Source organism: Astatotilapia calliptera, chromosome 1, assembly GCF_964374335.1.
Source record: "Astatotilapia calliptera chromosome 1, fAstCal68.1, whole genome shotgun sequence".
Taxonomy (NCBI): Eukaryota; Metazoa; Chordata; class Actinopteri; order Cichliformes; family Cichlidae; genus Astatotilapia; species Astatotilapia calliptera.
The window spans coordinates 19,980,110-20,004,195 of record NC_137422.1 but is presented as its reverse complement, the minus strand read 5'-3'; the positions used below and the strand labels follow the sequence as shown (position 1 = coordinate 20,004,195).

The 24,086-nt window shown below is 40.7% G+C and overlaps 2 protein-coding genes across 17 annotated transcripts in view; one reads left to right on the top strand and one right to left on the bottom strand.

Annotated features, from left to right (window-relative positions):
* sord (sorbitol dehydrogenase) overlaps positions 1-24,086 on the bottom strand; it is a 278,112-nt gene that overhangs the window by 89,103 nt on the left and 164,923 nt on the right. The window lies entirely within an intron of this gene.
* Positions 1-24,086, top strand: part of tjp1a (tight junction protein 1a) — a 104,211-nt gene that overhangs the window by 56,319 nt on the left and 23,806 nt on the right. For all 16 annotated transcript variants that reach the window (XM_026166837.2, XM_080296405.1, XM_080296236.1 and 13 more), the window contains 7 exons: positions 18,969-19,025; positions 19,984-20,108; positions 20,246-20,348; positions 20,457-20,778; positions 20,998-21,101; positions 21,775-21,943; positions 22,257-22,392. In XM_026166837.2, the coding sequence (XP_026022622.1) occupies positions 18,969-19,025; positions 19,984-20,108; positions 20,246-20,348; positions 20,457-20,778; positions 20,998-21,101; positions 21,775-21,943; positions 22,257-22,392 (1,016 nt within the window). The remainder of the gene's footprint in view (positions 1-18,968; positions 19,026-19,983; positions 20,109-20,245; positions 20,349-20,456; positions 20,779-20,997; positions 21,102-21,774; positions 21,944-22,256; positions 22,393-24,086) is intronic.

Genomic DNA, 24,086 nt, shown 5'->3' with positions numbered 1-24,086 from the left:
AATTTTGTAACATAATTAATATTTTTGTGTTCAAAACTCATGCCAGAAACAATCCCTAATGGGAAGGTTATGTTTCAGCTTTGGATAATCAGAATCAGAATCAGAATCAGAAAGGGGTTTATTGCCAAATGTTGAGCAGGTTTACAACATTAGGAAATTGCTGCGGTGCTTCAGTGCAAACATAGTGTCATAAATAGCACTTAAATAGACATGGAAAAAAATAAAAGTAGGGATAAGAATTAAAAGTGCTACGTAGAAAGATATGTGCATGAGATATACATGAGATATATACATGAGAATAAGAATTAAGAGTGCTACGTTGAAAGATATATACATGAGTGCAGGTGGTGATCAGTGCCAATCATGGAATGATGCAGTGAACACAGCGTAGGGTCATGTGTTAGTAGCGGGAACAGTCATATGGTTATTGTTCATGTGTCCAACAGCAGAGGGGAAGAAACTGTTCTTATGGCGAGAGGTTCTGGTGCGAATGGACCGGAGCCTCCTGCCTGAGGGGAGCAGGTCAAACAGACTGTGTCCAGGGTGAGAAGGGTCAGCTGAGATCCGAGCTGCACGCCGCAATGTCCTGGAGGTGTACAGGTCCTGCAAAGATGGGAGTCTGCAGCCAATCACCTTCTCAGCAGAGCGCACAACACGCTGCAGTCTCTGTTTGTCCCTGATAGTAGCTCCAGCATACCACACGGTGATGGAGGAGGTGAGGATGGACTCGATGATTGCAGTGTAGAACTGCATCATCGTCCGTGTTGGCAGGTTGAATTTCTTCAGCTGCCTCAGGAAGTACATCCTCTGCTGGGCTTTCTTAATGACGGAGGTGATGGTGGGCTCCCACTTCAGGTCCTGGGTGATGGTGGTACCCAGGAAGCGGAATGAGTCCACAGAGGTGATGGGGGTGTCAGTCAGGATGATGGGGGGGAGTGGGGCTGTGTGCTTCCTGAAGTCCACAATAATCTCCACTGTCTTCTGGGCATTCAGCACCAGGTTGTTGTGGCTGCACCAGGACACCAGACGTTCAACCTCTCTCCTGTAGGCAGACTGTTCACACTTCTCAAAACCAAGGGTCTTCTTTTCAAATTCAAGAAACAGAGCCAAAAAAAACGCCCAAATTTTTTTATTTTTTTTTAAAATTACATCTTCCACTGTCAATAATAAAACTTATACCTTCTGTTTGACCGTGCTAACATTCCTGTATTCCTGCTGTTAGCTGTGCTCTTAACGTTATTTGCAGTCCAGCATCAATAGCCACATGTTAACTCCCACTAATGAGTAGTGCTGGATTCCTATGCCGCACCGGTATTTGTCACAGTCCACAGAATTCCACAGTTGATGATCAACTGTAATAAAATGTTGTGGTGCATTGTTTCTGGAATAGAGTTACATATGTGGGTGTGTTGGCCTCATGTCTCAGAGGTCAGTGGTGTTATTGCACAATACTGTCCACTGCTAGTGTGCCATTGGGTTAGTGTGATTTATTATAAGCATTTAACTTCCACTCAGTTGTTATAAGGATATTAGAGTGAATAAGAGTAAAGCCTTTTATCTACCCTAATCTTAGTTCAAGCTGCTTTTCAGTTTGTTTTGGTAGATCTGCAGAATAAAATAACAGTTTGGGGAGAATATGTCTCTGTCATAAGACTGAAAGGGAAACTTCTTTCCATTGGGTGCCAAAGGTCATGTTGTGGCACTGGGAAGAGAAAAGAAACTATATCTGGCTGCGTTTGTTTCCAGAATTTAGTGAAAAGTGTTTAAGTAATGATTTTAAGACTAGACTTGTCATACCTAGCATTTATGGATTTTCATTAAATCACTATGTAATATAATCAGTCATTTAACTGATATCTAACTACTTGAAAATGAATACACGTTAATCCAGCGAGGAGTTGGCCTTAACTTTCCTTCACTACACTAAATGTTGGCCTCATTCTGTGTGTTTGGCCTTCAGTCATCCCTGCTCACTTCTTTGAATGTACCACAAGAAAAGAGATGCAGTTTAGAGAAACAGCCATCCCTCTGGCTTTTTAGACGGCTGTGTTTTGAGTAGACGGACTGAAATAAATGGAAATTACGTTTGGATGGAGGAGGTTGTATTAATTAGAGTTGCACAGCGGGCCAAGAACAGCCTCTGTTTTGCTTTGATGATTACACATCTCCATTTACATCACTGAAGGAGGGAAATGCAATTAGACAAGCAAGTGCTAAAGAGAGAAAAAGAGTCCTGATGATGTTTTTGTCATGTGTCTTAAGCTCTCCATCTTTTTGAAGAACTGGGGCTAATATGGCAAGTGATTAATATATCAGCCCTTGTGTCGTCTTGTGTCTTTGACACAGAGTTGCACCACGAGTTTATTCATTATTTATCCAGGTTTTTGCAGATACACTTCTATGAAGATTTCACACAGCTTTTGTTGTCCCCTAACAAGTGTGAACAAATAAAAACTCTCAAAATATTTTTAGGAATATCCATGAAGACTGGACATTGTTCAAAACAGATGTGGTCACATGATAGAATAGATATTTGTACATGCAGATGCGTTTACACATGTTTGTCATTGCGTACAGCCTGTTTTGCACAAATGCTGGGCGTTGTGGACGCCCACTCGCCCACTCTTGGTCTCACTGAAGGTCATTTTGAGATCTGCACATGGCAAAGAGTGATGAGTGGAGGGTGGGTCCTGCCTTTCTGCTGTCTGAGTACGCAGCAGCTCTGCGATCTTTTGAGAACCTCAAAGGAGACCAAAATCCCAAACACACCTACAGATGGGTCTTTGATTAGCTCTTGATTCAAAGTCCTGTCTCAGCCCTTTTAAGAGCAGGTCTAAGCTGTCTTTGTATAGGATGAGAGGGATGCCAGTTGAAGGCAGCAGCCGGGAGGTTGTTGGTGCAGCTGGACTTCAGTTATTTTGTGTTTTGTTTGTTTTTTGGCTAATTTGTCCCCGGCTGGGACCAATCTAAACATGCTATTTTGTCTGGGACAAATGTTTAGGCATTGATCCATGAAAAAAGACACAATGTAACTTTTAAAACACACTCAGCGTAAACTTACTTTAAGAGAGGTTATGTTGCAGAAGAGCCAGATAGTGAACTGTTATGCTGTAGGCATCACCTCGTGCCGTACTTTAAGTAAACGCACTGAAAGAAAGCAGCTGCTTGTGATGTTTCAACATCAGGGGACTCGAAAGTGTGGCAGTTATCAAGGATATCTGACCTGCTTATCCTTTCATCTCTGGAGGGAAATCCAGGGCAGATACACACAGCAGGGGGCAGGTGGATAGCAGAGAGAGAAAGAGAGAAGGAAAACAGAAAATGCCTTCTGAGGGAGGAGGGGTTATCGGAGGAGTGAAATGGAGAAAAGGAAGGAGCGGGAGGGAGAGATGCACCGGCTATAATCTGAGTCACATGGCAGATCTTAAAAGACTGCTTCTGTCTTCTATAATCGTGGCATTATAACTTTAGTCTAGCCCATTAATATCTGCTTTGATTGAATTCAAATGCAACATTAAAATAGAGGGAATAAATTGAATTTCCCAGTGTGGGCCAGAGGCTTTTGTGGCATAGCACTAGTAGTAGTTTTGCAAAACAGTCCACACATTTTGTTTAATGCCTTGCATTGCAGTTGATGCTGTGCTCTGTCTTGAGATGGATGTTGTGAAACTGTCGAACAACAGATTAATGATCAGTAATCCTATGTTGACTGGAATTACAAAAAACCTTAAATGTTAAATACCACTAACACTCCTTGTTAATTCTTAGTTTTTTCTCATGCAGTATGAATATAAGCATTTCTGTCTCTTTTCCATGGATGTGATTGCTTCACTGAGACATCAGTGGGAATCCTTGCAGTTTACTAAATGAGCGCACCACATCCTTGGATGTGATTGTTCCACATCTCTGATTTTGTGCAATAGCATTGGTGTGGTGTGAACTCTTGCTTTCTCCTGCCACCATAGTCAGTTTAAAACAGGATGCAACAACTTGATGAATTGCATTTCATTTTAGTAGCTGTAAGGGTTTGATGATGCGTTTGTTTTGTTGTGGCTCACTCTTGAAACTGACTGGGCTGAAAACTGAACATGTTGTGTGTCTGTGCGAGGTTGTACAAGCTCGTTGTTTCATGCAAAAAAGATCATAGCAGGGGTCTGCCCAGGAAGTTTAAACCTTGCTTCAGTTATGACGAGCTTTAATGTTAAGTTTAAATGTCATGTAGCTCCCTCTGGAAGATAGACTTGTTCATTCGCAGTTGTAATGTCATCTAGGGCTGTGGGAATAAAATAATTCACCACCTGTCTCGTACCTGCTAATACCAGTGATTGAGATTGAAATTTCTCTGTTGTTACTCTTTGATAGTTTCTTGTTCCTTACTATAAAGCCCATCCAGCCAAGCAAGGACCACTCCAAGCCAGCCCTACGTCCTTTCTGGCAGGGCAGTGCAGTGCAGGACTCCGCAGGGATTTATCATTCCCGCTACAGGCATAAGGGATTTAAGTGTGTGTGTGTGTGTGTGTGTGTGTGTGTGTGTGTGTGTGTGTGTGTGTTTGAGAGAGAGACAGAGTGAGAGCAAGAGAGAGACGATGAGAGAGAGGAAGAGGGGAGGTACAAGAGAGAGTGCATGTGGCAGCCGTGGCTCAGCTGGTTAGGGGAGAGAGAAAGAGACTGGAACAGATTCATCCCAAGGCTTGTTGCCCTACATGCCTATACACACACACACACACATACACACAATCTCTCTCTCTCTCTCTCGCTCTTTTACTTTCTGTCTCTGCCTGCCGTGTGTTCATTTGCTTATCTTCCACAGTGTTGGGAGCACTGCACTGTCTTTTCATTTTGGCAGCCAGTCACCCGCCTATGGAAGACACTTTCTGCAGCTTAAGCTCAAATTTTTGGAATAATCAGATGTCAGAATTGATCCTCATGAATTTGCTTTTTTAAAATTTAACAAACTGTTTGTATAAAAAAGGTTCTGCGTTCATACACTAGTCTAATATCAACACATATTCTGCCTGCTAGTGACATATTAGCTCAGAATTGGTATTATATATTCACCGAATCATCCTCAGCTGCCACTGCTGTTCTCCCTCAACTCTCCCATCAGTGTATTTGTTACGTGATAATCAAGCAATTTGATCCCAGCACCATGTTGTAGGCAAGAGCCCATCATTCATCATCATTAAGCATCATCAACAGCTTAAGCACTCTCTATAAACAACCCTTTGTCCATCCTTATCTTCTCTTGCTCTTAGTTTTGAATCCTTTATCTTCCTCTCTGTCTCTATATCTGTTCCTCAGCTTTAGTGTAAAATAGATGGGGCCTGTAAACTGTATTGTTCAGTGTTTGGGGAACTGCTGTCATACTAGTAAATTTTTAAACCTGATATTTGTTGCTTTTAAAAGATAGTTTGCTTAAGGTGGTAAGGTTAAAACATTGTGCATCCTCTGCTTTTTCTGTTAAATTGGCAGTCAACTGTGTTTAGGTAGCACAATTGAGCCTCCATTTTTCTGGGACACTTCAAACCTGGTGGCAGGCAGAATTACAGAGTAAACATGGGACATACACGGAACCTAAACATTGTTCTGTAGCCTTTGTAGCATGTCATTTTCATAACGGAAACAACTTGGTGAACCTGCAATCTCTAACTCACTCTCTAATGTCTCTAGGTTGTAGTTGTAATAGTGGGACTATAGTGTTTCCCTTGGTTAGGTTCTTGTACATGTGCACGTCCACATGCATGCTGTCCTGAATGAATGATTAAAAAAAGTTTTGACTCTTCAAATATTTGAATTCCCTAGTTCCCTTTTTGAGTTTAAACAAAGTAAAAAGGAGCCAATACATTCTGCTGCCTCTCTAGTGTGTCTCCTATGCTGCTGACAGACTCCACCAACTTGCAGCTGGCTAGTCAAGTTCTCGTTCTGCTCTGTAACCACAGCTCGCAATAGATCTCCAGTGCAGAATCAGTTCCACCATTGCCAGCTGAGTTAGTGAATCTGATTGCAGAATGAGATCCTCTCTGAAGCAGCGAAGCAGGTGATTGCAAATGTAAAAAAATCAAAGAAAGAGATGCGTTAGAGGTAGCTGGTTTGCAGTGTTTGAAATTAAAAATAAGAGCAAGGGATTTGTTTGCTAGTAAACTGATTGCATATGGAAACGTATAAACAAAGATAAAAATAACAAATGCTTAGTGAGTCACCAGGTGTTTCTCCACCTTGGTAATCCATCAAAGTGTGAGAAGCATAATTTGTTTCCTCAGAAAGTCAATCAAGAACTAAAATATTCATTATTCTACAGGTTCTCCAAAAACATAATCCACCATTTTATTCATTGATCATCTTGTAATTGTCACATTCCTGCTGTATTATAACATTAATTATGTAAGATTCTTGGTCAAATTTAAAAAAAAGAAAGAAAAGCTTTTAAGGCGCTTGACTTAAAAACTCAAATGAAATGGATTCTTTTCATCACTGGAGTAATATGTACAGCTAAGCTCCCACACATTCTGCGTGCTGATAACCATGTATCATGCTTGGGTAGGACTGAAATTAAACAGGACTGTGCTTACTTGTTGTATTTGCCCTCTCAGATGCTTTAGCTTCATGTGCTCATGCATAGCAGTTGTACTGCTATGACAAGACATTTGCAGTGCTTGCACACCAGATCATCGATGGTTATCTGCATGAATCGCTGTAACACAAGGGATAAGGACGCACTGATTATGACATTTTGGGGGGGGGGGGGGATTTTATCGCTGTCATTTTTTTCACCGCAGTTTATCAATATATATCGCAAGCTTCAAGGTTAATTTTTACTGCTGTTATGTGCAGAGAGGAGGTTAATTTTGGTTTAAGTATTCTTTATTTTTAGTCAGATGAAGATAAATACACTGTAGACAAAATACAATGTACAAACTTGTACATTTACTCAATTGTGGTCACCCTTTACTCCAAAGCAAAACAAAAATACATTTTTTAAAAAGATGCAAGAAGTGCAGTAGTGTCTCAGTGCTGTCTGACAGAAATGTTTATGGCCAGGTTGGTAATGAGGGCCAGTTACGTAAATCACAGAGTTAAATCTAATATTTTTGACTGTGCTTTTACAGTGAAGTTTTTGTCATAAGGTATGGTATGGAAGAAGAAAGAGTCTGAGACTGTATGGTTTTGCATTGTGTGTAATCTAAAGTATGGCGCTGCTTCACATGACTTGTGGTGTTACCTGCCTTCGACACAGTCCTGTCTGCTTCTATTTCGGACTTTAAATAGCCCAAATTTCTCCCTTTTATCTTGCTAACACCCCCAAACACTGGTGTGTATGGCTGCGGTAGTTCAAATGTTAGCATATGTGCTGCACAACACTTTGTGCTTTGTGTGTCAGCCTAACCTGACGTGGCTCATACTCTATTCCAGTCACACGATTGGTTCAGTGTGGCCTTTTCTCATTGTCATTGGCCGTTCGTGTTGTTTGTCGAAACACGGAAGGAATGAGTTCTGCCAACTTTATATTGACCAGCTGTGTTTATGGCTTTATTGCCAAAGCCCCAAATGATGCAATTTTGTTTCCCTTTGTTTTTATTTGTGTGTGTTGTTATTTCTTCCCTTTTTTGTGGGGGTCAGGAAAACAGTGAAATGATTCAATAAAATAAAATAATCAAATATATTGTAAGATAACAAAAAAAATCAATTGAAATCAATTGAAAAGTGAAAAAAAAATCTTTTTTTGTACATGTGAATGTCTCATTTTTAGCAAGCAATACAAAGATTCATAGATTCAGATAATATTAATAATAGTTAAATGACCTACACCTTTTGGTTACTGCACGTTCTACATTACTGAATAGTGAGGTAAGCCTTTATTACTCATTTGCGTATTCTAATTAGATGAATTCCAAAGATAATCTTCCTTCAATATTTCTTCTTGTTGTCTTGGAGTAGTTTTGGGTGTTGTTGTCTTTCTGTAGTTGTACATCTTTGTAAAGAATGCTCTGACCCCTCCCGATCTACCATCACTTTGTGGAACGGTAATTGTGTTGCCAGTTTAGTTCTGGGAAAATTTGTGCTCAATGGTAACTCATTAATTCACTATAGATTCTGGCCCACAACATGCCTATTGTAGCAAAGTCCTCAGAAAGCTTGGGAATGCCATTGAGTGGGTTGGGCCTCTCGTTTTATGGCACCATGTGACAACTATGAGTTGTGGTTTCTGAGTTGCGTAGTTTGGGAATGTTGTGCAATGTGAAAGGCATCGTGTTTATACTTCTGTGGATTACTAAATTCTGCTCTTATCTTCGTAAGCTCACAAACTCTCTGTACAGTAGTTTTTGCTGCTTGGACTAATTTTGCCACTCCTGGAGTGACACGAGTACAGCGGAAAGAGGCATTGCTGAGTCACACCTGTGTTTAATGTGTGCATACGCATGTACAGTGACTTCCAGCCGCAGTGTGAAGCAGAAACCATAATTTACATAAATGAAGAATGCCAGTGTTTTGTCAATGTTTAGTGTGTAACACGGACACGCTTTGAACTCTGCTGCTTGGCTTTGCCATAAAACAACCTGCTGTGTGTCAAATGAAATGGTTAGGCTCTCCATGAATATGTTTCATATTGATACTTATTTTAACATAATCTTAGTGTTGATTTAAACGCCAGGAAAAGGCATACCACAAGCAGTGACAGCTTGGCTAACTACTTGTATAAATGCTCAGTTTACCCTTTGCACACAGTGTTTGCATAAAGTCCCACAAGCATAATAGTTAATATAGTAAAAAACATTTAAACGTTCATATCTATTTTTTTGAGCAATTTTAAATACAAAATGAAAATGTATAAATGGTTTGCCGTTGCCCTAACATTGCACCTGACATCCTGATGCTCCCACTATAATCTTCCTTCTTTGAACAGCTTTTTATTTCCTGACAATGCGTGTCTGTTTCCCATCATACCCGATGAGCTAATCAAAATCTTAACTTTAATATAAATCAATTGTCAGTGTCAATCCACTGCTTTCCATTTGACTCTCCCATCTCAACAGCTGAGAGTTGTAACTAAGCCTTGGGCTGAGTGCCTGTCAAATGGTTGTATTTCACTCCTTTGTCAGGCACAAACCGCACAACACAGCCGGGGAAGTTTCTGGCAAGCTAGCAAGACACAAACAAGCTGAGAGATGCACAACAGTGTTACCAAGATACACAGACTAGAGAAGGATGCCCTCCGTGCTAGTACATCAACTTAGCATTACAGTTATTTGCTGATCTCAAATTTGGGGAGGAGAAAATTTGGGATAACGGTGTAATTGCTATTCACTCTGTATTTGTTTTTCTGCTTTCGAAACCAGAATGACAGTCTTTGTTTAATCCGCTTATCAAGTTGCTAGTAGCACATTATAGACTGAGGGGATGTGGCTGCGCAGCCATACATGGTACATAAAGATGGACTGTGATCCCACCCACTGGTTTTTAAAGTCCTGTTTTGGAGCTGAGTTGAGCCTTTGCATGGTTGTCATCTTGGTGTTTTAAACCTGGATTTGACAAGTGAGGGGTGACTCTGACAGTGAAATTGCACATTCATTGACTAATTAAAATCACGTTCATGTCATCAGCCTGAAAAAAATCATTTTCTGAAACTTCATGTAACCATAACTTAAACGTACATCTGTTATACTGTCTATGCAACCAGGTCTGCACGCATTTGCACAGAAAAGTTGTTTCTCTGGGTGGGGGAGGGTGCGCTTTTTTTGTATCGCAATTGAAAAAAAAAAAGATGTGACACTCAGAGCAAGCTGCCAAACATTAAGTATATTCAAGATATTGCCCATGCTTACTTTGATGCCCAAAATGTAACTGAGATTCTTGTTTAAATTTGTATATATACATATTATAGGTCAATTCTCTTGTTGAACTTGCGGTTTCTTTTCATTGGTTATTAATTAAATTATTAAGAGTAATTTAGATTTTATTACCCCTGAAGTACTGAATTTATCACACCTCTGAGCTAACATGTATCACAGTAAATGGCAGCACATGTCTTCAGGTGAATAGACGATCACTTATATTGAAAGCCACTGTGGGTTATTGTCATTTTTCACCGAAATCTGAATCTGATGTATTTTGTTTCCCTCATATTAAGTCACCTCAGTCCCGTTCACATTACACTCACATTTTCACTTGTGCTGATCTGTGCCAGAGTTTTCATTTTGTGCTCACTGAGTGTTAAAAGGAAAAGGAAAAAGGAGCGAGAATGAAGCAGAGAGGGCGGTTATGGCAGAAAGCTGCAGAGCCTAATGTGAGGGAAACCATTTGGAATGAGAAATGAGCTGAGTGAGAGCCTCGTCTCCTTATCTGTGCATTCCTGTAATGTGTGCATGTGTGGGAAGGGAGGGGTAGGGTGGGAAAACTGATTGTTGTGTGTTCGGTTATTGGCTGAATTCAGAGTTTCAAGTGCTGGATCTGGTTATCATTCCAGTGCTTTGGCTGACAGTTTGTTTCCACCGACACAAAAATAAAGCACAGTAGTGGATGTTTGTGTTCTCTGGATACAGTTCACAGTGGCAAAACAAAGGTTTCACCTCCTGTATGTGTCCTTATGGCACTGAGGATACCATGCTTTATCTCCACTGAAAATATAGATACCTGCATATAGTTTAATGTGATAAACCAAAGACTTCTGATAAACTCACTGTTAAAAAGAAAGAGGTTGACTCGTGAAGCGATTTCCTCTCAAGATGTCAAAGAAATTTGAACCCTTTCTCATGTATAGTTTGACGTTTAGTAGAATAGTTGAATACAGCCTCTAAAGCATGTTCATGCATTGGATTTATGTTCATTGGTACATTCCACACCCATCTGCACACAGAAAAAGAGAACAAAAGAAACTAAAACTGCTCGTTTAAGCAAAACATTGCCCACTCCTTGGATAAAAATCACCAAAGTATAAACTGCTGTCAATGAGGCTGTTTGAAATTTTTAAATATCTAAGAAACTCGCAGCCTAAACTAAACTTAAAATGGAAAGTCAGAATCACAGCAGAAGTTACTGTTGTCCTCTATGACCTCAGCACTTCCTGTCTCCCTAGGCAGAGAACAATTAGTGTGGTTGGGCTGAGATGACTTTGCTGCTGGATAAGCTGCACATGAGATGTTAGCCTAGCCTAGCCTAGCCTAGCTGTGTGTTTGGGTCAGTGGATAGCAGTGAACAGCCCACTGCACACCAGCTCTGTGGAGCTGCAGTGTGGTCAGTGACAATAAGAGGAGCCTGCACCTGACACAGAGCCTCTAATGAAGCAACAACATCACTGCATTCATTGCATTGAGATCTAGATACAATTATAAGCTGCAAATGGACATTATGCTTAAAAAAGATCAATGCAGTCACCAGTATAATCTGGTTAAACGCTAAGAGCTTCTGTATAAATGATCTAGATGAGCAATTTCTTTACAGAGGCTGTAACGCAATTAACTGACAAGATATTCTCTCAAAATCGAATTCAGAATCAGATTTAGTTCAAGCTTTGACTGGTCGTTTCCTAGTTGGCCGACATCCTCAGGGTTAAGACACGGTTGTTTGCATGTATGTTCTGCTTCTTTCATTTGAGTCTTAGCAGTTCTGCAGTTTACTGTAAGAGCCATTCTTGCTGACAAGAGGTGTTATCCATCCATCCATCCATCCATCCTGTTCTGTCTGCTCTCATGAGACGGCAGCGGTAGACTTCATAGAGAAGCGTGGCTCAGATTAACGTTTTAATCCAAAAGCCTGGATTATAGGTTTTGTATTTTATTCCTACCCTCACCATTCTAGCACTGAGTCTGTCAGATCATTTTAGTCAGAGGTGTGTGCGTGTGTGTGCGTGAATGGTTTTATTTTTTGTGACTGTGTATCTTGAGTGTTGCTTTAAGGAGAGTCCTGATGGGGAGTTTTTCCCCTCTCTCTCCAAGGAGCTGTGTGACAGAGTAGAGCTGCTATTTGAAACTAATTATCTCAAGCATATTTGAACATGTCAGCACAACCGTACATCATTGCTGACTGAGGCTCTGCATCATTGTCATCGCCGTCATTGTCATCTGCCTATTGGCTACAAGCGCTCGTCCGCGCGCCCTCTCTCCTCCCATCATAGTAACGACCTGCCTTTAAATTTGCTGCTGCTGAATTCATCTGTTTACCGCTGAAGGTGACGGGAGTCATTTTCTTGCGGTTGTTGTTAAATGTGTTCTTCGTGGAGCTGCACAGTAGACATTAATCTGAAAGACAGGATGTAAAAGCATACCACTAAGGCTTACACATCGCATTTGTTTGCTGTTGAGTGCATGCCCTCCGGAAAGAGCGTGTGTGTCTCTAATTAAGTGTTGTTTGAGTGTACTGCTGCCTCACTCTTTCCTTTGGGTCTATTAAGACGGGAGATATGGTTTCCATGGATATAAATGCCCCAGTAAAGGACTGAGTTTTTTTTTTAGTAAAGGGTAGTGATACTGTCAGAGTCACCAGTCTATTCATCTTAATATCATTCTCTATTGTACCTGATGCATTGATGAATTGGTTGAACATTGGTATCAGCCTATGATCAAATAAAGATGACAGATGGTAATTGCTAGCAGCTGATTTTTATCTGTTGTGTTGTATATTTAAAAAGAGACGCTATGCACAGAATAGTTTTTAATAGTTTGCACAGAGATTTCTCTGGAAGCTGGAGCTATTTCCTGCAAACAGGAAATGGAGTGTTTTCCTGTGGGTGCTGTGGCTGTGCTTGCCTACATCCTGCCTCAGGCTATCAGAGAGGAGCAGGCACAGTGACCTAAACCTTTGCAGGAATTTGCTTCACACTTGTCGGCATCTTGACACTGGCTTTCGCTTGCCTGCAGTTCAGTATTTCTCTCTGTGCCGCTGAATAACTTAATGTGAATAATGAGTGGCTCTCACTCTGTGGCAGAAAGGTCAGTGCTGACCAAATCTTTCATCTTTTCTTCTTTACTCATCCCACATTTTCACCCCGTGGGTTGCTGTCAAAAACGGCACCTTGGACTTTGATACGCCTTCTTTATAAAGCATTCCTGTGCTTCAAATGAAGGGAGGTGGTGAGTAATGGGTTGCTGGAGAACAGTTTCATTAGTAAAAACTGATAAAGAGCTTGTGTTGTTCTCCTTGAAAACCTCCCCTTAGCCCATGGCATTACTCATAAGATGACCTCATGGTCACCTTCTGCTTTGTCAGGATCCTTTCATGCTAATAACTGGATTAAGTGAGTAAAGGTGATAGATAATTAAGCCTGTGTTGTATATGTTGTTGTTTTTTCTTACTATTTTGTAGTCAGTGCCACCACCTGGGGGTATGAGACCAAGTTTTTGCATTAGTGGATGTTTCCAGATGAATGCTTGAATTTGTTTGCACAGAATAAATGGGTGTGTAGTACACATATTTTTAATGCGCTGACATTGTGCACACAGTTTGTGTAGATTATCTGTAAACGTGCACACATTTGAAGACTACAGGAACTGAAATGCACATGATGAAAACTTCCACGCATGCTCTGGACACTATTTATCATTTCTCTCTGCAGCAGGTTATTATTGTCCTTTTCATCATTCATTTCATTCCAGTCGGTTCATCAGTATGACCCAAAGAACCGGATTAGTCTGTGTCTTTGAAGAGCCTGAGTGAGCTGTTATCATCTGTACTGGACTGCGTGTTGTGGTGAGCCAGGCAGGGCCAAGTAAGTCTGGCTGTAGCTTGAACAAAGAGGCCCTGTAGTGTTAGATCATGGCTGGTGGGTGTGTGTTTGTCCGTGTGTACGGACAAGTACACATGTGTGTAGTTTGATGGCTGCTCTTTGTTTCTCAGCCCTAGGCCTCACTGGCCAGGGCTCAAGCCTGACTAATATGGCTGTATAAATACACTAGGCTGCCGTCAGTTTGTGCAACATCAAGCGTGCCATTGTTTCACACAGCTCTGCGACTTCAGAGATAATCCTCATCGTTTGTTCCCGTGTGTATTTTTAATATTGTTTTGCTCCAGAAAACGAGACACACTTGTGTTCATATTTGTTTTGGCCCCACGTGTTCGCTGATCTTTTTTGCATGATCGAGAACATTACTGTAATAAAACATGAGCTCACCGAATTACCTTTTGACACTGAGCTTGGGTTTGATAAAATCTTTTCCACACAGAAAATTCCCGTCTGTGTTTATTTGTTCTACACAAAATGAGAGCACACTTGCCTCCTGTATCCAAAGACCAATTAATTAGCACTTTTGAGCCTGTGTTTGTTATTCTTTTGATGTCTCTTAATAGATCCTTTGTTTTAAATATGCTAGTTATTTTCCTCATGGAGTGCTTTCATTTACCCTTATCCCAGTTTTCCTTAAGCTTCACTGCTGCCTGCTTTCCATCCTACTTATATCTCAGACTCAATCAGCAAGGCTGTTAATCGGGACTTCATATTACAGTGTTTAATTACCGCAGTAATCTCATCTGAGAGGCCTAGCTGTAGTTCCAATAGGGTAAAAGTTAGAAGTAGACTAAGAGGATGACACAGTCTCTCTTCTTGACCATCTTTAATGTAAACTTTGTGTTTATAATAAACACAGTATTTCTTATGTGGCATATGTCACTAGGGAACCTCCTTTTAGTCTTAGAAACATCAGTAAAGACAGTGTTGTTACGCTTAAATCCAAATTAAGTAGTACGGTCAATTAATTTTAAAAAACATTTTCAGGCGTTATGATGTGATTGGAGGTTCAGCTGACATCTTACACATGTGCAGTTCAATCGAAAAGCACGCTTTCTCTCATACCGCCTCCACTCAATAAGTTAATTAAATCCAGGCCATTATCTGTAAGTTTCCCATTTTTCTTATGAGTCTTGTAATTAACCTATTGCCCCTCATGGCTCATACACTCAGTACTAACTGTACGCCCTCCCTAGCATGGCTTGACATCATCGTGTGAGCGCTGTAGGTTTGGACGTGTGGGATGCTTCAATGTTCAAAGCACTTAGTTTTGATGGAGCAAAATGAGTTTCATCCCATTTCTTTTTGTTTTCTGAACACATTCAGCTCAGTGTTGTGCGCATGTGCGTGAGTGTGTGTGTGTGTGGGCGAGTGTGTGTGTGTGTGTGTGTGCGTGAGGAACAAACGGGAACTCTTCTCTCAGCAATCACATGCCTATGGTTTAATGTACAATATTATGACTGTCAATGCTAGGGCTGAACGATTATGGAAAATAATCTTATTGCGATTTTTTTTTTGCCCCAATATTGCGATTGCGATGCGATTATTTTTTTAAGGTCTTTGTCTTCTGTATTATTAAACAAAGACAAGCAATACATCATATAGTATGGCCAATACTATATTACATTAATTTTAAACTGTTCTTTCCTGGAAGACAGACCTCTGTTATGATGACATGAGGTGATGCATGAATTGATGACTGACATTTTTATTTAACTTCTTCAATCACAACAGTATATTTGAACATACACAATAGTTTATTTTTAGCTTACAAACATCTGAGCATAAAGTGCTGACAAGGAACCCTGGTGTAAACATTAAAATGAAAGTCAGTACAATGTGCAGATTGCAGAAATATACATAAACAAAATCAGTGGCTTTACCACACTCAGTTTTTCGACATCTGTGAACTACTAGACAGTCATTCAATTAAAAAATAATATTAAATAAATAAAACTAATAAATAAAAAATACACACATCTTACTGATCTCTGCAGTCAGTAACATTACACATAAAGTGCAAACATAATAGCAATTGTATAAACACACACACAAACACGCCTTTAAAATTTAAAGGCGTGAAATTGGACGGTCTAGCCTTCTGAATCAGAAGGCTAGTTCTGATTAGCGTCACCGCTGTCTCGGTGGAGTTTAATAAACTCGGCCGTCTGCTTCTTGCTATCTAAAATATAACCAGACACTGGCGTAAATTCTCGACTGTCTCATACTTCTGTTTAATAAGTTTTCTGTTTGACGTTTAGTCAGCTGTGTGAAAACCAAGGAGGAACCCACCCGGGGGATTAATAAAGTTTTATTTTATCTAATCTAATAACTTTAATCTCAGCCAAACCGATTTACTCACGAACAAACAAAACACTGAAAAAAGCCCAACAATAACATTTTTAGGTTGTCTAAGTGACTTATATATTACGTTTAACCTGAGCAGCGAAACTCCGCGGTGATCTGAAAATGATGTGCCGGGAGTTGTGCCGTTCTCGGCCGCATCAGTAACCCTTGAGCTCCCGGCTAGCTGTCGAGCTGGTGGGTAGCAGACGCCTCTGAAAACGTCGAAGCACTTTTGCAAATATGGGATATCTTGATAAACCGAGCAGATATTTGATGTTTACACAACTACTTTCTCGCCTGAAAATATGTTAAAAGTTTATTTTGTGACCCAGAAAGATTAGTATGAGTAATTTTAAAACTTAGTAGCGGCCGCCATTGCTGGAAACTGGAGTTTGGCTGGGCCGCGCTATGAATTCTGGGATATGGTAGTAATTTGGACAGCCTTCGGCGCGTCGCTGTGACGTAATCGGTCTACAAATGCGGCCTCAGGAGGATGCAGCCCATGAATTTGGACATGTCCAGAGTATAATCGCAGCCTTTGCGGTTAGAAAATTGCACTTGATCATGTCGCGATATTATCGCAAATGCGATATATCGTTCAGCCCTAGTCAATGCCATTGAATCTATATGCAGCCAGCAGTCACACCCTCCTGCTGCTCCTCTCTCTCCCTGCCTATCAGTGCAACCCACAGTTAAAAAAACAAGGCTGCCTGACCGCCTGGTCATATGACCCCAGCACATTGTTGTTTTTTTTTATAGTGTAGCCCCACTCTGCCTGTCTGCCTGGACGGTTGGCTGAATGAATGGATGAACGGATGGACGGATATGTCACAAAAAACTTTACAGGAATGGATGTGTTTAGGAATGTCATTGGGGGTGCTTTAGTTAAATGGGTCAGGTCCCCACACACTATAGAAGTGTTTCTGTGGGAATCATACTGGCTGACAGGAGGGGAAGGAGGGATTTTGGGGGGTGGTAATAGGGGGATGCCCAAGCCCTCCGCTCCAATTATGGACATAAATAACATACACACAGAGCTTCAATGGAAATTGGGATCAAGGGGTTAACTGTATTCTAAAGATTCAAGCCAAGTAATTCATTGGCATCGAGTTCAGAGGAGTAAATGGAAATGACTGACCACAAACCCAGTAATAGCAGCAGAGGCTAGTGATTACAGAAACACCCTGCTATTATTTTAAGTACTTAAACATGCAATTTTTACACATTTAGTTGGAGTTGTTTATCAGTAAGATTAATCAGCAAATATTCTGCACGCGTAAAAATGTTCAGGCTTGCTAGAAGCCTGAGCCCAAATATAACTTTTGGTTATTTGAAAGGCTCTTCTGGTCTCCTCCTTTTACCAGGTTGATTCTTTTCATTTGATTTCAGCAAATGAAGGTATCTAGGATCTTGCATCCATCTTCTGGTTTCTTCGTGTTTAGCTACACTATTATGTGAGACATGTCAGCAAACACCAGACACTGACTGTTGGTCACATGCAGTTGGCACCTCCTGTAAGCTGTATATTTAGGATAAGGGACGGTGATGACAGTAATGACCATGATGATGTCGAAGATGATGGGTGAGATGGTTTGAGGATTAGGTGATAATGAAGGGGTGCTGCAGTGGGATTATCACGATGACAGGGTGGACAGATGACATGGTGTGTTGTTTTTTTTTTGGTTTTGTTTTTTTAAGGAAGATTAAAGAAGGTGTAGTAAATAAGCACCCTTCAACATGCAGTGGTGTGGGTTGAGTGGTTTTTTTTGCTGTTTACTTTCACAGTGGACTGTACTGAGCACTCTGCCACAGACAGCTGTACCATCACTCCCTGCAGGCAGGCAGACATGACAGCAGTGTTGCTTCATCAGCTGGAGGGAGGCTGTAATTTAAAACTAGATCCATAGCATTGTGGGAGTTTAAATAAACAGTGATGTTTGATAAACAAACTGAAGACTATCTGTTTGACCCAATAATAGCAGGAATGTTGCAAGCTAATATTTTATTAGTTCAAAGGCATTATTTATCCCATTATTCGTGTGGATATTTCATATGAAACATTGTAAAAGTAAAAGAAAAGCCTGTATTTAAAGGGGGAAAAGAGGGGGAAAATGATGATATAACTTTCTAAGTAAAGGCAGAATGTGCCTGCCTGGAATCAGTTTAATCCAACACAGCAGCACAAATGAGCAGCTAAATATCTTGGTTGTTTTGGCTCTCCGAGTTAACCCAGCCAGGAATAATATAGGAATGCTCACTCAATCTTTGAGGCCTCAGTTAGTCTCTGCCAGCGCTTTACTCATGCTACTGTCATTCATAATCTTTTCACATGCAGACTTTTGGTACTCCAGGACGTAGTCATGCAAATAAGCAAGAGAGGTTACCTTGCTGGTAACCAAACAACCACGCCGTCTACTGAAAGGGAACAGAATATGGAAATGTTATTTGTAGCTGCAGTTTAGCCCTGTATAGTTGTATATTTAAAATCCATTAGATGTTGTCATTAGTTTATCTGAGTGAGATAATGTCAGAAATCTAAAGGAAGCCACAAAGATGATGATGTGCATACTTAAGACTGATCACTTTTTTGTGTGTTGAACTGAAGTAATAAAAGGTCTTTTTGTTTGGCATTGTGCGTGTTTGCTGATCAGTCAAAGGGCTTTTACACTATAGGCCACATTCACCCATTTGCACACATTTTCATGCAGTTTTTATCTGTTTTGCACAAACTCGTGCAAGGTTTCCTTTTTTTTTTTTTTCCCCCCCCCAAAAGATGCTTTCACAGTAGCTAGCGATTTATAGAAATATGTTTGTTTTTTTAATTTATCAATTTGCATTTGAGTGTACACATGTAACTCACTAAAAAACTGCAGGACTGATCCTTTCTCTCTCATCTCTTGCTTTGCAGAGTGCGGCGATGGAGGAAACCGTCATATGGGAACAGCACACAGTTACCCTTCACAGGGTAAGTGTTTACAGTTCTTTAATCCACTCTTCCCTTTCTCCTCTTTTGTCATTCTCCCTCTCTGCCTGTCTCTGACACCCAGATCCTGTAGTATGTCTTCTGTGTTTTTCACTTTTCCCTCCCTGCTGCTTTCTGTCCTCTGCCTGTCCATGTCTGTTTCTCTCTGCTGAGTCGCCCAGCTGTAGCTGCAGGATGTGCGGTAGTGAAACAATAGTCAAGGAATCCAGATGGCAGGAAACAAAGCAAAGGAAGACAAAAATCAGCATCCACTTCCTTGCTACTTCATTTCACTTCCTTCCTGCTGGCGATATGCTCTTCTCTTTAACACAGCACTAGAGAGCCTTTTTGTATGTGCTTTTTGTCCTGTAATTATGCTCAATTGCACCACCTAACCTCTGCAGCTATTGTCAGATTGATGAATCACTGACTCGCCACTCTGGTGCAATTCACATCGTCAGGCTAACTGTCAAGCTATCAAAGAGATAGAAGAGTGTACTCTCTGTAGGCTTAATGTCTGAATGTACTTTGCTTTGAGACCTGAAACTCTTGTTAGTTGATACTGTTGTGTCGTGAGATTGTCTTGAGCACCTGTCTAGACTGCCCTGCTTGCTGTAATCTAATTAGTGGTGGCTTTATTGAGACTGAAGGAGTGGCCCAGTGCAATCTGTGGTTCTCAGCTTTGCAGTTCTCCTGTATTGTTGTGGTTGTAAGATTAGCTGTTTGCATCACATATCAAGATCTGTTGATGTGAAGGCAGGAACAGAGCTCTATGCTTTTTGCAGATAATTGTCTGAAGATCGGCAGATCAGAACAATACTAACCCAGCTTTTCTCCTTTGCCAGTTTGATCAACATCGCACAAGCTTACCTAAGTTGTCAGATGTTTACAGCATTACAGTTACAATGCATTTACCATTTGTCTTATCAGTCAGCTGTGGTTTATATTTGTCTTTGTACAGGCCCCAGGATTTGGGTTTGGCATTGCAATCTCGGGTGGGCGAGACAACCCTCATTTCCAGAGTGGTGAAACATCTATTGTAATATCGGATGTGCTGAAAGGAGGTCCTGCAGAGGGTCTGCTACAGTAAGTGTTGACTGTATTTCCTTTATTTCATTGGGAGTAATATTTTAAGCAGCATTACACGTAAGCTGCCCTAATATACGTAATGCCGACTCATTTTTCTGCACTGTTAATTATTTTCTATTTATTTATTTTTTCAGAGAAAATGATCGAGTAGTAATGGTCAATGCAGTCTCTATGGACAATGTAGAGCATGCCTATGCTGTTCAACAACTTCGAAAGAGTGGCAAAAATGCAAAGATAGTAAGTACAACGCTATAAATATATAGCATGAGTCAGGGCTAAGTACTTCATGGTCAGAGAGCTAGGGACTAACAGGCTTTTAACATTGTAAATGTTCTCTCTTTCAAGACTATTCGCAGAAAAAGGAAAGTACAAATCCCAGTGTCACGGCATGGGGACAGGGAGACGATGTCTGAGCACGAGGAGGAGGACAGCGATGAGGCCGATGCTTACGATCACCGCAGTGGACGCGGTGGACAAAGTGCCTATGCAGGTGCAAGCGGAGGCACGGGCACTGGCAGGCGTCACGATCGGGAGCGTAGCAGCAGCGGGAGGCGGGATGCCTCACGGGAGAGAAGCATCTCACCACGCTCCGATCGCCGATCACAAGCCTCTTCTGCTCCACCCAGGCCCTCCAAGGTCACTCTTGTCAAGTCCCGCAAAAACGAAGGTGGGTAATGTGTCACCAATCAAAAAGAGTGACTGCTTGTTTTGTGAATTCATCCAATTTACATAAAAGTCAAATTATTGAATGCGCACGTTTCTCATTTACTGATATTCACAGTAAGGTCGATCACATTTTTAATTACCTGCTAACTTTATTTGAACCAAGTGATCGGTAACTGTCTTGTAGTGTAACTTTGTTATGCTTAATCACCCTTGAAACCAGAATATGGACTGCGGCTGGCCAGCCATATCTTTGTGAAGGACATCTCTCCGGAGAGCCTTGCAGCCAGAGATGGAAACATTCAGGAGGGAGATGTTGTACTGAAGGTGAGAGGAAAGACGAGCAGATTTGTTTTCAAAGTGGTTAAAGCACAATAACTGGGAAATCAACTGGTCAAAAAATGTAATCTCATTTAACAGTAGTAGAGTAGAGCGTTTATCAGACGCCCTTTTTACTTGAAGTTCTTACAATTGTGCCCTTGTAGTTGGCGATCTGCTGAAAGTGGCTTTCAGAATGAGGTCACAGTTCATTACTATTCAGACTCACCAGCAGAAATACAAGACATTGCATTATTCCTTTAATTTTTTTCCCTATTCATTCAGACTTTGAATAGATAAATCCCCCTTCTTCCCAAACAAATGCCTGTTGAAATCCAGTTTAATGTTTCAGTTTTACTGAAGAGAAGTTGAATCGTTTTCTAGTTGAAACCTGATCACAGGACAAAGTATTACATAAAATAATGTGTGTATATATAGAATAGTTTTGTTTTAATATGTGTAGTCTTGGCTTATTTTCACTCTCTGTGCTTGTGACCGCACCCTCTGTGTATTATAAACACATTAAATATGTTTATAGCTTCCTCTTCTTATAGGCTGTGCTCCTAACTTTTACTCTCATTAGTTTGTTATCACAGCACACTGTAGGCTCCACAGAAAAACTGCAAAGAGGATATTATGTACGTTTACCTCTTGTGCTGACTTGTTCCTCTTCCTCTGGCAGATTAACGGCACAGTTACAGAGAACCTATCACTGATAGATGCCAAGAAGCTGATTGAGAGGTCAAAGGGCAAGCTGAAGATGGTAGTGCAGAGAGACGAGCGGGCCACGCTGCTCAATATTCCTGACCTTGACGACAGCATCCCATCAGCCAATAACTCAGACAGAGATGGTGAGACAACAAACGCGTACTCGTGGATTGCAGCTAACATTTGATTACACAACTTGTGTGACGGTGTTTTTTCCAAGAGATGTGATTTATTTTAATGACTGCGATGTCAAGAAGACGGGTTTATTTATAGAGCGCATTTCAAAACATCTCTAAAACTACAATGAGAAACAGAGAACTGATCCTCGCAGATCATTCCACTCTTAACTAAAATAACGTGTTTTTATTGTTGTTCCAAATCTCAAATGTCGATTTCTTTCTGTTTTTTGTTGTTATCGATAAAACCGTAATACATACTTCAACTCATCTTTCACAGACATTTCAGAGATACATTCACTGACATCCGATCATTCCAATCGATCCCATGGGAGAGGAACTCGATCCCGTTCGCCTGACAGGGTTGAAACATCCGAGCATCTCCGCCACTCACCACGGCAGATCAGCAATGGCAGGTAGGACACACACACGGACACACACACACACCTCTGACAACTATTCTGGTTACAAGGCACACTGTCACCCACCCTCTTCGACCTCATATATCTTGCTCAAGACATAACATACATAAACCATCACAGTCCCTCTGAAACCATCAATAATTTCCAGTAATGGATTTCTCTGGGAAAGAGCTGAGGAAGGAAGTAGGGATTGATCTGCTGGCAGATTAATGCCTTGCTTTTAAAGTATACTAGACTGTTTAATATTAAACACAAACCTGATTTTGAACCTTGCTGGAATAACTCTTTTAAGTAGCCTCACCACTGAACCTTTAAAGTGGAGTATATATGAATAATAACGCACGCTTTTAATGATTATAGTCCAATTAATAAAAACAATTTGCACACATTATGTGTTGTTCTTTTTTTTTATCACTTTACTGTCTGTTTGTCTTACTTTCTCTTACTGCCTGTTGCATCTTTCAATATGTTGTCAGTCTTTACTGTCATTTAGATTGCATAGGTTTTTGCAGCTGGTTTATAGATGGATAAAGATGGCTAACACATGACGCTCTCAGTGGGTGTGGAACTTGGGCATTGAGTGGAATGAGGTAATTAGCTTTTCAAGACTTTAATCCAGTTAATTAAACAGGAATGGGTGGTGAAACAGGAATGGTAATGTTAAGAAAGAGACCCATTTTGCAATGAGAACACGTTACTGGTTTGTTAATGTGGTCCACAGTAAAAGTCTAACTGTGAAGTAGGGGTGTTGAATCAGGGCCCTCCAGCACTTGTTCCAGACTGAACTACTGTTTCATATCAAAACTCCTTTGGTTGCAGATACAGTGGGCTGAGATACAAACTAAAAATGCTACAGAGACCGTATTTGTAGCTAGATAGACAAGAGGTTAGGGCTGCTCGATTATGGCAAAAATGATAATCACGATTATTTTCACTGAAATTGAGATCTCGATTATTTGACAATATTTATTTAACAATAACAATGTATTGAATAATGACTTTAAAGATTGTCAAAAAATAATATAAAATAGTGCGAAAATACTGATAACAGTGCAAATGTTTGCAATATAAGAAATAAATGAAAAATGTAAACATCTATGTTTAGTGAACTTTGAAGTGTTGCTCTGTGGTGCAGCTACTACACCATAGCAAAGTTTACACACTGTGTCTACTTGATCCACGTCTGACTCCGCGAACCCATAATGTTTCCACACCACTGAAGTTTTTTTTTACCTCTCTTTTCAACCAACAGCAGTCACTCTCCTCTCCAAATAACTTCTGCTTAGCTTTCCGAGCTTCCTTCCGATCGTGTTAATTGTTGTGACAGGTGTTCGAAATGCAGAGAGGTGCGCTCGATTTGCCACACGGAGCAGCGCGAGAGTAAAGCACGAGGGCGGGGCTAATAATCGGCTCAGTCATATTTAATGATCGTTGAAAGCCCAGATCATAAACGAGATTAAAATTCGATTAATTGAGCAGCCCTACTAGAGGTTCTTGTCATTGTTACATTCGATGCTAATTAACTTCATCTTTTGATGTTTGTGTTTTTTGAGATTTTTGAGAGGCAAATAAAAAAGGGTAAATTCCTCAAATCTCAATGGGGTAAAAAAACAAAAGGCCAATAAAAACTTGCCTTATTGAGATGGTTGTTGAGAGGTTCGCAAGGTGTTCCTGATGCTCTTGCTTGT